This window comes from Lissotriton helveticus, chromosome 5_1, assembly GCF_964261635.1.
Source record: "Lissotriton helveticus chromosome 5_1, aLisHel1.1, whole genome shotgun sequence".
Lineage (NCBI taxonomy): Eukaryota > Metazoa > Chordata > Amphibia > Caudata > Salamandridae > Lissotriton > Lissotriton helveticus.
The window spans coordinates 1,186,775,920-1,186,789,572 of NC_136065.1; the positions used below are offsets into that span (position 1 = coordinate 1,186,775,920).

General features: G+C 44.5%; 1 protein-coding gene across 2 annotated transcripts in view; it reads left to right on the forward strand.

Moving 5' to 3' along the window:
- Positions 1–13,653, forward strand: part of LOC144755205 (pancreatic triacylglycerol lipase-like) — a 356,705-nt gene that overhangs the window by 62,384 nt on the left and 280,668 nt on the right. For both annotated transcript variants that reach the window (XM_078643894.1, XM_078643895.1), the window contains exons 4-5: positions 6,543–6,668; positions 9,095–9,229. In XM_078643894.1, coding sequence (XP_078500020.1) covers positions 6,543–6,668; positions 9,095–9,229 — 261 coding nt within the window. The remainder of the gene's footprint in view (positions 1–6,542; positions 6,669–9,094; positions 9,230–13,653) is intronic.

Consider the following 13,653-nt stretch of genomic DNA (forward strand, 5'->3'; position numbering starts at 1 on the left):
CAAAAAAACCACAACCAAGATGGCTAGTCATTTTTTGGAAAAAAACCACACAGTGGATGACCTCAGTTGGGTCATCCTAGAGACACTGGACACTAAGGACAGCAACGCAGAAAGAATCCTCTTTGAAAAAGAGCAACGTTGGGTCCACCGTCTGGGGACAGATACCAGGGGGCTCAATGATAATATCCCGTGGCTGAGTGTGCTGAAATAAGACTGCCTACCATGAAGCTTACTTCATAATGTAAGACACCGCCACGCCGTACCTTGAAGCTAAAACATCAGAGATGAACTATGTACTGAATGTGAACACACTTGAAATGAGAAACAACCCAAAACCTGCTCTACGCAAAAAAACCAAAAATGATCAGTGTACTTTATGCTAATAAGTTGCTGGCCACAAGGATTTACTAATTTAAATCTGTACAACTGATCACTACAAACTTGTTCCAGTTTTTATTCATTACTCTTTCATCCTCCAAGTTTGAAATGAGAAGCGTAACCCCAAGAAGAGCGCCTCTCAGAACAATACCAACTACATCTCTACTACAAATAACGTAAACACCCTAGACGAATTCTGTGCCCCTTCATTATCAAAAAACTGACTACCCCGTTTAGAAAAGATATGATAAAAATTTTTTTTAATTTAATTAATTTTTATTTATAATTAATTAACCCCTTTGTAAATTCCTTGGTTGTATCGATTTTTTCATAAAATCCGTTTTTGGACAAAAAAGTGGCATGAAGTACAAGATTCCCAAATTCATAATATTGAAAACTCTCGGGACGACTAAGTCCGCTTTCTATTTTTCATGAAAATATCAACAAAAACGACCCGGAAGCTCATCACTGCTACTTCCGGGTCGCAAGAGGCAGCAGAAGCGCAACGCGAAGCGCGAGGACAGGAGCGTTAGGTATCTCTACGAGACCCTGCAGCAACTAAACCGCAAGTATACCGAGCCAGGCCTCACGCTAACAGTGCGTTATTCCTTCCGTCTAGCCCCCTCGAAGCCCTTGCCACACCCGAAGGAGGTATAACTAATATATATCTCAGGTATGATTTTGGCGCGGAGGGCGCACATAAGCACATCGGCATGTTATCGTCACTACGTTAAGCAACCATTATTAGCCCCACACTGTAATGTATTAGAGATTTCTTTCACGAATGAAGAATCCTGCATGTGATGTTTGAAATACAATGGCCACATATCACGATTCATCACCGAAATCGTCCTAGTGGACAGGTACTATTCTACTGGCATAGCATTTACATATGAATATATATATGCCCTGGTTACAATGAAAGGAGGTGTAACTATTGTTTATTCTAGGTATGAATCTGACGCACAGAGCACGGCGGTATGAAAGATTTTCACTACGCGGGGCATTCCATTTCATACGAAAGATATTGGAAATTGCACTTATGAATGAGTATTGACTGCATGCCACATGACAAACAATTACCACTTGTGACTTATCACGATAGTCCTCCAAGTGGTGGGGTCTCTTTAACCCAAAAAATTGCCATATGAGTATGATTTACTATCTATGAACCACTTTTTGCATGCATCAGCTTGCTGGAGAAAGAGAGAGTTGACACTGCCAATTACTGGGGGTTACGAAGTATTGCTATCTTAAGTTGCAACAAACTGCATTTATTAGTAGTGAATTCACTACATTATGTGTCTCCCTTACCCTTTCTTTTGTATTTGTGTATGTTTGTGTGTGTCCCTTATTATTATGTTTGAACTATAGGTACATCGCGACCTCGAGAACAAAGAAACAGGTTGAAAGTTTCCCTTTTTCTACACACTTGCTTGCTATAAATTTAATAGTTTAGCATCACTATCACCTTTCACCACGGGTCCTGAAGAAAGCCCTAAAGTCCGATTCACGGCATAGAGGGCTGAAACATGTTGGCCATTTTAAATCATTTTTGAATGCTAGTGCGTCCTGAAAACGTAATCTTTTTCAACAGAGCGCACATGATTGGAGCATTCCCCTAATGGGATCCACCCGAACCCAGATCTAATAAAAGTCCATTTACTGGGTATCCGGGGGATTTTTACTGTCCTACACTCCCTCCACATCACTGGGTCACTACTGTTTTTACCGAGGGTAAGATCCTCCTGGTGGAGGCTGCATACCGCAAAACCCGATGATTATGCACACACGTGTCAGCAAAGCGGAGAATCAAGATATACCGCTTACCACGCAACGCTACCCTACACGTGCATGAGGGTTTAATTTTTGGAGACACCGTTGTTCGATCTCCTGCATACCCTGGTTCACGCAGGACAAGTGATCCCTCCCTTTTGATTATTTGTTGTTACCATAAAATATTTGACATGTTCTTTAATACACCGACAGTGTCCCTGAAGAACACACGCATTGGCGTATCCCACAACAAGGTCAAGAGTTCAAACGAACAACTAACTGATGCAAACGAGGCACTTTACAGACCGCAAGACTAAGGGCGCAATAAAAACATATCTATTCAAGGCTCTGACCTCATTAATACCTTAAAATAGTAATACCATACCTTAATGTGCTAGGACATAAAGGCACTTGGTCCGAGCAATAAGCAAGAGTAGGAAACAAGACACTCTAAAAGACACCTGGTTCAATTTGCCATAAGTTAGAGGAATAAAGGACCTGTAAATATATGTTGTATATGTGTAATGTAAAAAGACATGTCGTTTTTGGATCACTTATGTATAAGTGATGTCACCACATTTCGTCATTTATTCCTTTCAATCTTGAACCTTCATAAATTTTTGTACATTGTCACAGTTAAGAATGTCATATATTTATGTTACTGTAATGTGTGTGAATTGTGTTCATATATATGTGTAAATATGATACCGAATCTTTGCCATAAAAAGAAATAAGAAAGATAACGAATCAGAAAAACGCCCAGTGTAAGAGTATTTATTGAAGTAGTTGGGTTGTATTTAAAAACTGGAAAACGTGATCCAGACGTTCTGCAAAAATGTGCACCAGAATTAGAAGAAGTTCAATAGTAGAACCCAAGCAGGCAGACTTGTGCAGATCTCAAACAAGAAGCCCTATTCAGCCTGCATGTTGTGAATCTCAGACTCCGTAACTTAAGGGGCCAAACCTCCTATTGGCTCACCAAGCGGCCAGGTCAGGCCAATGCTGTGTTTACAGGTCCGGACATGCCTTCAAACATACAAACAACACTGTGCACAGAATATAACACATAAAGAAAATATGTGTGAGAGCAAGGAAAGTACCTCACGGACGTAACACCCGAGGGGGTTCCCGGTCTATGAATGGCCGGTCTACCCACTTCTCATCATCGGTTACTTTCCTTGCAAGGAGGATGAAAAAGTGCAAGAAGATGTGCACCAAACAGAAAGAGAAACAGGAAGGGAGTGTACAAATACACTACCTAGTAGGATAGAGACAAGTGTTCAGGAAAGATTTCACAAGTACCTACACCCAACACCAACAAAACATAAAATAAAATAGTGAGGTTTGGCTGGCTGAATCAATTTTATTCTGGTGCTGCCAAACTGCACTGTTTAAAATAAGGTTAGATTGATACCATTCGATTTTGTAATTGGACTTGTGCAGATCCCTGTTCTAAAACTATCGTCAATCTATGGTCTGAGAGGCATTTCATTGCAGAGACTTTATATTGATTCCAGCCTCTATAGCCCTTAATAGAATCACTCCCCTTTAGGAGACCTGCATTTCTCTCATGTGACACACTGACTGTAAGCTCATTGCGTGTGGTGCCCGATTCACAGGATGTGACCTTCGGAAGTGGGGGTGTACCTGAAGTAGTGCCTCATCCTACCTCATGTGACTCTGCTAAACCTGCTACTGTGTGTGTGACCGGACTGGTCTGGTGCAACCTGTATCATTGTACACTGGAAGATGTGCTTCCTTTCCAGGAAGGTACGAAATTTTGCACCCGAAAAAGTTCCAAGCTGGCATCCAAACCAGTCTGGGAGGGGGCAATCTGTCCTCTTTGGTAGGGCGCTTGTTATTGAGTTTGTATTTGTGAGAGAATTCCTGCACCTCCGTGGGGTTATCAAACACATGCAATCGTCCATTCATCTCCACGCGCAATCGGGCAGGGTACAGCATGCCATATTTTAGTCCTAGGTTCGTTAGGGTCGCCTTGACTCCAGTAAATTTTCGCCTTGCTTCTTGAACCATGATGGTGAAGTCTGGGTAGAAGGATAGTTTGGATCCCTGCCACAATGTATCGCCCTGCTCCCTAGTCAGCTGGAGAGCGGTGTCACGGTCTCTGAAGTACATTACCTGTGCTATTATGGGTCTAGGCGGGCATCCAGGTTTGGGTCTCAGCCCCAGCAACCTATGAGCACGTTTGACCACGAAGCCTGCTGTAAAGGCCTCTCTCCCAAACAGGTCTATCAGGATTGTTTCCACCAACGTGTCCATGCGACCAGTGGCTGTAGATTCCGGGACACCTAGGATGCACACGTTGTTATGATGGCTGCGTGCCTCCAAGTCCTCATTCTTGACCGCAACTTCCTTGAGGATGCAATCCATCCGATCCTGCCTTTTCAAGGATTGCGCTGCCCCATCTTCCAAGTCAGAAGTGCGAGATTCAACCATGCCCAGCCTCCGGTCGTGAGCTTGTATCTTGGACCCCAGCTCCGCCATATGTTTGTCCAGGGTATCGAACCGGACATCCCAGGCTTGGAATCCAGCTCTCATTTCTTGAAGCAGCGAACTCAGTTGAGGAGCGTGTCCTTCTGGAGCGGGCGCTTTCTGGCCACCTTCAGCCATGGAGTCAGCGGGGTCTTGGGCTATGTTAGAGACCTTTTCGAATGGGAGAAGTTGCTGCTTAGGATCCTTGCAGCCCATTCCGCAGCCTCCACCACCGACCCACTATTGGCGCTTATTCCAGTTGAGGCCGCAGCGGGGTCAGGAAGGCAGATATGAGCGGGGCATGAACTGGAATTCATAGAAATCAAGGATGGGCCAGAAGTGTACTGTTCTGAGAGCCTTTGAGATCCAGTCAAAGGCCTGGATGTGCTCCTCTGCGCAGCGACTGAGGCAGCGGGACTACAGGTAGGGAGGCCTCTCAGAGACCGAGTCGCAGGGTACTGAGAACACTAAGCAGGCTGGTGTATCAGTCTCAATGACATGTGAGAGGAGGTGGACTTCACGTGTTCAGCTCCCCTCGCTAAGATGCACGCAGTTAAATTGGGTCAGTTCAGGTTAGACCAGTAAAATGCTGGCATGTAATCAGGCGGACAGGCACGTGTGCAGTGTAGCAGGATCGTCCTGGCAGCAGTTGAAGGTGGTGTCAGGTGTGCGGGCCCTGATCGGGGGAACCCGCGGGCCTCCTGTGCCGTGATGTGCTGATCAAAATGGCAGGGCAACGAGGCTGGGCAGCCGAGTAAGAGGGGGGGAGCCAAGCGGGCAAGGGCAGAGCAGGAGCACAATCAGGTGGAAGAGGGGGGCCCTCGTGCGCTGGAGTGGGGTCACGGCCAGAATAGCAGCTACGGGAGCGGTGGCCCTGTCCCTATGCTCTGCCACAGCCCGCCCCACAGATGCTTAGCACCCGAGAGGCCGCTCGGTCAAACGGACCCCCGCCGTACACGAGCGCCCTGCAGGTGAATGGTGTGTTGCTCACTGCCCCCTCACGCCGCCCGTTGACTCACCGCACCCTGGCCGCGTCTCCAGGCTCCAGGTCGATTCCCCCGATGTCGCTCAGTCTGTCAGGGCCGCCATTTTGGATCTCGCCTGCTCCACGTAGGAACTTCTTGATTCTCCGCCGATCTCCCTCAATCCATGTCAGCTGGTGGCCTATTGGGATCCAGACTCATTCCGACGCATTTTAGTGCCTGCGCCAGGAAATGCAGCCGCGGAGCTTCAGAGCCAAGCGACCATCTCAGTCTCCGGCTTGGCCACGCCCCCGGGCAGTCAATTATTAAAAAAATTAAAACGCTTACCTGCTGCTGGCCGCATCGCTCCTCGCGCCTCGGTGTTCTGCTGCTTCCTGGACCCAGGACACCCTGGGACAACAGCAGAGACTCCCTGTGCAATACGGCATTGCTCTCATGCTATGAGAGCAGCTCGGGGATTGGCCTGAGTGGGCAGCTTTGATGCTTAGATCTGGACAGGGAGTCTGTGCTGTTTCTCCAACCTGGCTGTTCAATACAGCCCAGTTGGAGAAACCTAAGTGCACATGTGTGTGTGGCCGGCCTGAGATGGCCAAACACCCATGCGCACTTATAAGTGCACAAACCAGTCCTCCTCATCCTTTCTTTTCCACGATTATAGTATATTGTTTTCTTTTTCAGCTGGGATCTCTGAGCCAGTGCGGCAATGCTCCTCTGCCATTGCAGAGTAGTCGCCCAGAAAATATAAGCCTTTGATTTGTTTTATTGTTCTGGAATCTCTGTTTATTACTGAAGAATGACCATGCTGAATAACTTCAAGCAGGAGTGGTGGGTTTCGTTTCCAACAATGCATGTAAACTGCAGCAAGCATTCAGAATGTAATCGAACCATAATCAATCTTTCTTCCCACAACAGGAAATTTCAGCAAAAAATCCAGAAACCATTTCATACTCAAACTTTAAACCAAGCCGGAAGACAACCTTCATCACTCATGGATTTATAGACCAAGGAGAGGAAAACTGGCTGTCAGACATGTGCCGGGTAAGAGTTGGGTCATGAGAACCATTAAGTGGTTTCATGATGATTTGTAACTGTTTAGGTGTATTTTACGATGAATACTGGAGAGTGCCAGGAGAATGTAAAGGTACGCAGCAGCAGTGCGAGCTCCAGGTAATGTTCTTACTCGCAATACAATGCCCATCTCTTGGTATGAACTTAATTTATAAAATATTAAGTGCCAGCGGTCTGACCAGGAGGCCACTGCAGCTTGCACCACTCATCGCCCTTGTCATCACTGACAAAGCACCTACTAATCATCTCTCTCGCATGTAAATGCGACAGAGATGATTATTCCAAGTCCCCAAAGCTAAAGGAATGGCTGGGGAGGCAGATATTTGCAAGTTTAATGTATATTGCATTCCTAAACAACCGTTGTTCTGCTCATCTCTTAAATAAGATAAGCAGCACCACCATGTGGTAGACTGTTCTATCTATGGTGTTGACAATTAGGTGCTGGTGCCGAGCACCGGAAACCAAGTAAGTTCTGGTGCTTAGCACCGGAAAGCCCCAGCTCAAATTAAGCGCTGCTCCCCATTACACCTCTGCATCTGCATAGTCGTTGCAAGCAGGAGCAGGTGATTTGGAGGGCCATACATAACATAAAATTATAGATGGTTATAAAGTGAATTACAGGAATAGTTTCACCTCAGGTTTCTGAGTGAGATCATGGACAACTCAAGCTTTGCTATCGTCGTCTATTTGACGTCGTCATTGAAAAACATCCCTGTAATTCACTGCTACCCATCTATAGTTCTATATATAATACATGAAAGCCTAAATTCCTTGTATAAAAATCTGTCACAGGCGTCACAATGATTGATTCCTGAGCCTGCAGTCAGTGTGAAAAGCTGGTCACTGAGCAAAATTGCAACTGTAATTTAAACTTTTATGAACAATTTTCTGAGAGTTGAGTTGTTCCCAGTAGGAAGCCTTTTAATGCAGGCAGTGTGAAAGTTTATTACATGAAAGCATCAATCTCTATACATGTTATCACACATTATGAACTCTTTTGAGCTGTAGTTGATTTTTTAAACTGCTCATAAAATATTTTTCCAACAAATTGGTAGTTGTCTAATGATGTGTTTAAAAACACATCCATGTAAAGAAGTCAAAGGCCAAGGATTTCATTTTTGGGGGGGAGGATAATGGTGTGCCATGGATTTAGGCCCAGATCTCTGTACTGGGGTGAATGCATCACGTTGTTCTGCATTCTGTCCATAAATCGTTCTTTTTGCATTTGTCACCCCGCGTGGGACCGGTATGCCCAGACGTGGGTCCCGTGCTCTCCATGCCACTGGAGTAAAGTTGACCAAAACCGGTCCTAGGATACATGTTTTCAGTCCAGGGAGAACATGGCCTGGCTGTTCAGGCTGGACTGTTCCCATGAGGCACAGGGTCAAGACTGATTTGCATATGGCTGGGTTCTAACTGGAATGGCATGGTGAGCAAATAAACTATGGATTTAGGCCCAGATCTCTGTACAGGGGTGAGTGTATGACATTGTCCATCAATTGTTCTTTTTGCATTTGTCACCCCGAGTGGGACGGGTATGCCCAGACGTGGGTCCCGTGCTCTCCGTGCCACTGGAGTCAAGCTATCCTGGCTGATGAGGGGTGAAAACATGAAAGCGGTCCTAGGATGCTTGTTTCCAGTCCAGGGAGGACCTGGCTGGGCAGTTTGGGCTGGACTGATCCCATGAGGTACAGGGTCAAGACTGATTTGCATATGGCTGGGTTCAAACTGGAATGGCATGGTGAGTAAGCAATAAAACTATGGATTTAGGCCCAGATCTCTGTACTGGGGTGAATGTATGACATAGTTCTGCATTCTGTCCATCAATCGTTCTTTTTGCAGAGGGTACTTTATCTAATAAATATTCACTTCTTCTGGTGCCGTGGATAGAGAATGAAATAGTGTTACAGAGAATTGCTAATCACAAGCAGCAAAACAATAGGTGTGTCTATTTATAGGCATATTTGGATATTTTGAAAAAGCATTATTAGATTTCTTGGTGTACATTAAATTTAATGGAAATGGTAATGGCAGCAGATACAGAAAGGCCCATTAGGAAACGTAAGCTAGGTTTGGGATCATTAGGTGTCGGTTATCATTAGAGTTGTATTGTGGGTGCTTTTTATAATAAAAATGAATGCATACATAATCATCCAGTATTCTGTCCTACTGTAAATTTGTTTTAAACTTTACAGGCTGCTTGTTGGTGTCCTGAAGCACAATGGTCCAGAACCCCCACAAATTAATGATTTACAAGTTATGCCAATCACACCTACAGATCCATGGATAGCTTAGGTTCTCAGTGTGTGAAAATATAACTTAAGCTTAGGTTCTCAGTGTGTGAATATATCACTTCACCATACTTATCGCTGTTTTACCATCTGTTTTTGTACTAGCGAATGTTCAAAGCAGAAGATGTGAACTGCATCTGTGTGGACTGGAGCAGTGGATCCAGGACTCTTTTCACTCAGGCAGCTAATAACATCCGGGTCTTGGGTGCGGAAATGGCTTATTTTATTGAAACTCTTATGGTGAGCCCCAGAAAATACTATCAAAGTTGTTTTTTTCTTTCTATTGTGTGAATATAAAGTACGTTAAAGGTGCCCTAAATTGATTATTAGCAATGGAAGCTGTTACTTTGCAACGAATTGGTGTTGTTGTTGTGTGAACATTTAAAGCTGCCATGTGTCCCCATGGCAAATGTCTTACTTTAAGTCAGTCCTGACTTTTAACAGACATCACATTGTGTCCTTTTGAGATTTTGCTGTTAACATTGTAACTATACGTTAAAAAACCAGAAGTAAAAGTAGAGTTGGATAAAAGCCAGGATTTGTTGATGGTATCAACAAAACACCTTGAAGGTATACATTTTGATGGTCTGTGGAAAGTCTTCTGTAATGTTTTCACCACTATCCCATGTGCATTGTACAGCACTCTTTTCACAGGCACCTGTTACTGAAACTTGAGTTGACTGTTTAAAGCCTGGAATGTCTTGTAGTTCACCTGCTATCAATACTGACTTCTTAGTTAAGGGGGATGATGTGCCAGATGGTGAATGTGATAGTACTTATTGCCGAAGATTCTTATGAGCCAGCCATTTCATCAGTCCGTGTAAGAATTAAACACTGCTAAAAATTCCAATATGATTGTAATATTTTCAATAATATTTCCGCAGTCTCAAAGATGTAAAAAATAAATAGATCATGTGTAAAACATGCTTCTAAACCCAACACCTTTAATCAAGCACACAAATCAGGAAGAACCAATGAAAAAGAAGCAATATTTTAGGGGCATCCCTAAACAACAAAAATACAACAGAATAATCTTAGACCAGTATTTCTTGCTAATACCTAGTACAACAAAGTTATATTGTATGAGCTCCTTCAGGAAGAAAAAAAAGCCAAATTCTCTCTCACTTTCCTTTCTTTGTATGGCATTTTAGTTTGTGCCTGTGCAGGTGTTTATCAGGGATTACATGTTTACAGGGATGAGTGTTGTTTCCCTGTCGGTGGGGGTTTAGCAGTTGTAATAGGTTTAAATTTAAAACAGGATAACCAAAACATTGCCTAAAAAGTTATATTGCACGAATAATTGGTCTAACCCTTATTGACCCTCATTGGAATATGCTCCCCTCCTTCCTGTACTTGTACCCATATCAAATATAAATGTGACGTAATACCTCCATTGCTTATTCCTACCTAGCCTAATTTCTGGGTTAAGTGGATTTAAGTTGTTGCATTACTCGTAATAGGAGTTTTGTGGAAGACCATGTATCCTTTTGATTTACCTGAGGGTGTCATTCATAAGCCTGCAGGCCATCTTGCTGGGGCAGTAGGTGGCATTGCCGCAGACCACACTCTATATTTATAAGTTCCCCACATTCTGGTAAAGTATTTATGAAGAAAGTGTTGTCCCCAACAAGGCAGGATCACTATTGTTATAAATGTACAGCCAGGCGGGCTACACAGCATTTCTTTTTGTTTCACAGAAAGAAACTCCGCAAGCAAAACAAAAACATCTCCCTAACATGTAGAAAGGTTTTCCCCTGTACTTGGGGGCCCTAGACATTGTTTTCTTTTTCCTGCCTTGATCAACAATGTCACACACAGTGAATGCTGGAAGGAAAACTATGATGTAGCACAAAACAGGATGGGCCTTCAGGTTGACAGGAGTTGTGGCTTGCCAATTAAGGGTTTAAAATTGCAGAGTCAGCCGAGCCTCTGCCATCTGAACCCTGGCCATTATCCATGCCTAAATGAGGCAGAAGAACAAAGTGTTTGGTAAGACATGATTTACAGCAATTCCACCACTCTGGCAAATCCTACAACAACCCATCTGCATGTGTTACCAGCAGGTCACATCCCAGTGGCTTAAGAGTGCCTTTTATCCTTATGCAATGGATGAAAGCACTCGCTTTGGTGGTGAGTGCTAAGTACTAAATATATTATCAATATTAAATTACCTCTCATCAAAAATCTACTAGTGTTCATATATGGTAATGCCACTGTTTCCTTTTCTGTACAATGATTATGTGTACTCCTCTTATCGATAAGACTTCACAGTTTACATTAAGAAACATATAACAGGAAAATCAATGCGTCTGTCTGTAACGCAACTGGTGCTCATGTAAAGTGCTCTGATACCTTCGGGTCTTGCTCGTGCTATATAAACCCCCCCCCAAAAAAATGTATTATTATGCCTTTAGTTTACTTATGAATATGTCCAATGTGTGATTTTAGGTTTTTACAAACTTTGGTCGATAGACCCCAATCACTTACCACTTTTGTCAGTTGAAGGCTATTTAATGGAAATTCATATTTGTAGTAAAATGTCCTATTCCAATATTGGAGATAACCATAGTCTTTGCTCTGATGCATCAGGGGGCAGGGTACACTCTAGGAGGGAAATTCTGGAATTGTTCAGACAACACCTGCAGAAAGTATACACAGTATACCCAATGGTCCGAGCAGATTGGTACACACCGTTTTTATGGGGGCTGTCACTGACGTGCCTTTTGCCAGCGGGCCTGTAGGAGTTGGAGGCACAGGTGACTGTTGAGGAGGTCCATGGGACGTTATGGACGCTTTCTGGGAAGAAGGCACCGGGGCTGGTGGATTCCTATCGGTATTTTATCAGGTGTATTCTGCAAGGCTGGCCATGACCCTCCTCAAGGTGTACGAGTAAGCATATGGGTGAGGACTCTTGCCCCAACCATGCGGGAGGGGAAGATATGTAAGCTTTTAAAACCAGGAGGGGTTGACTTGGAGCCCGATGCCTATACTCTCACTATGATTAACCGAGACGTCATAATATTGTGCAAACGACTGGCTCCTTACATGCCTCATCTGATTAATGAGGACCAATGTGGGTTTATACCCAGTCGTAACAATGGTATAAATATACAGTGGTTAAATCATGTCATGCACGAAGAGATGTGGACATGGCCCTGATGTCCATAGACCTCGAAAAAGCCTTTGACACTGTTGATTGGGGGTACTTACTGGAAGTGTTGCGCTTGGTAGGCTTTGGTCCTCGGTTCTGTGCTGGTTCAATCTCCTATACACTGCACCAACCACCTGGGTTTGTGTAGATCAGAGTAATTCTGAGGTTTGGTCGCCGGAGCAGGGAACACACCAGGGCTGCCAACTCTCACTGCTGCTTTTCGTGCTAGCTGACAAACCACTGGCGAATTGGGTGCAGAGGGACCTTGGGCAATGGGTCATCCTGACAGGGGAGACACAGCACGTGATATCACTATACTCTGACAACACCCTCTTTTATATTGCCTCACCCTGCGAGGCAGTACCTAAGCTGCTGCAGCTTATGGAGGACTTTGATATAGCTAATCTGGATGGCAACTCAATAGACATAAATCTCTGTTCTTCCCACTGGTCTGGTTGGCTGCCCGGCGCTTGGAACAACTCCTGTGTCTTGGGCTACGCAAGGAGAACGGGTATTTCTGATACTTAGGTGTACAGATGGCGAATGAGGATTCTCAGGTTCTACACATTAGTGTGCACAGTGTGGTTGTATCACTGAGTCTGTGAGGGACCTTTTGGAGCACACTGCCGCTCTCATTGATGGGCAGACGGATGTATGACATTACAACGCATGCTTTTACATCGCATGCTTTTACAACGCGGTTTTTACAACGCATACCATTACAACGCATAGTGCTTTTAGGCGCTGGATAGTGAATTGTTTAATTTACTATTCCAACTCCAGTCCCCGTGGATAGTAGGGAAGGTGTTGGATAGTTCATTAAACCTATTCCCTATCCTAGAGCGCCCCCCCAGCGCAATGCGTTGTAATGGTTTGCGTTGTAAAAGTTGTGTTGTAAAGGCACTGCGTGGTAAAAGTTGCGTTGTAAAGGTTGTTTACCGGGCAGACTGACATGGTCTAAGATGATAGTGCTGCTGCTCTGTTTGTATATGCTCCAAAATTCACTAAGCCCAATACCCCTGCCGGTCAGTAGACAGCTTAACTCTAAACTGGTGTCACTATACTGGGCTGGACGTTGGATATGCTGGACCGGCAATACGAAGAGGAGAGACTGGAGGCATCCAGGATGGATTTTTATTATTATGCGGCTCACTTACAGCATGCGATCCATTGGCTGGATGAGGGGGATAACTTAGAGAAGAGGCTACTAAAGGGGTGTGTCCTACTGGACAGTCTCCCGTCAGCGCTGTTGGAGAGTGCGGAGTACCTGATGACATGCCATATGTAGTTAGACAGACTGCGAACATCAGGCAGTGCTTTGTGGAACGAATCCTGAGACGCGCTCCGTTCTATCGGGAAGTCTCAGTTTGGATTCTTGCTCCGGTGTGGAAAATGAAGGACAATATGTCCTTCCAAGCATGGAGGAAAGGTGGATGGGAAGTATTAGCAGACCTCTACCCAGGCGAAACATTCATCTCATATGAACAGGCCGGTGAGGACTTCGGACTGGGAT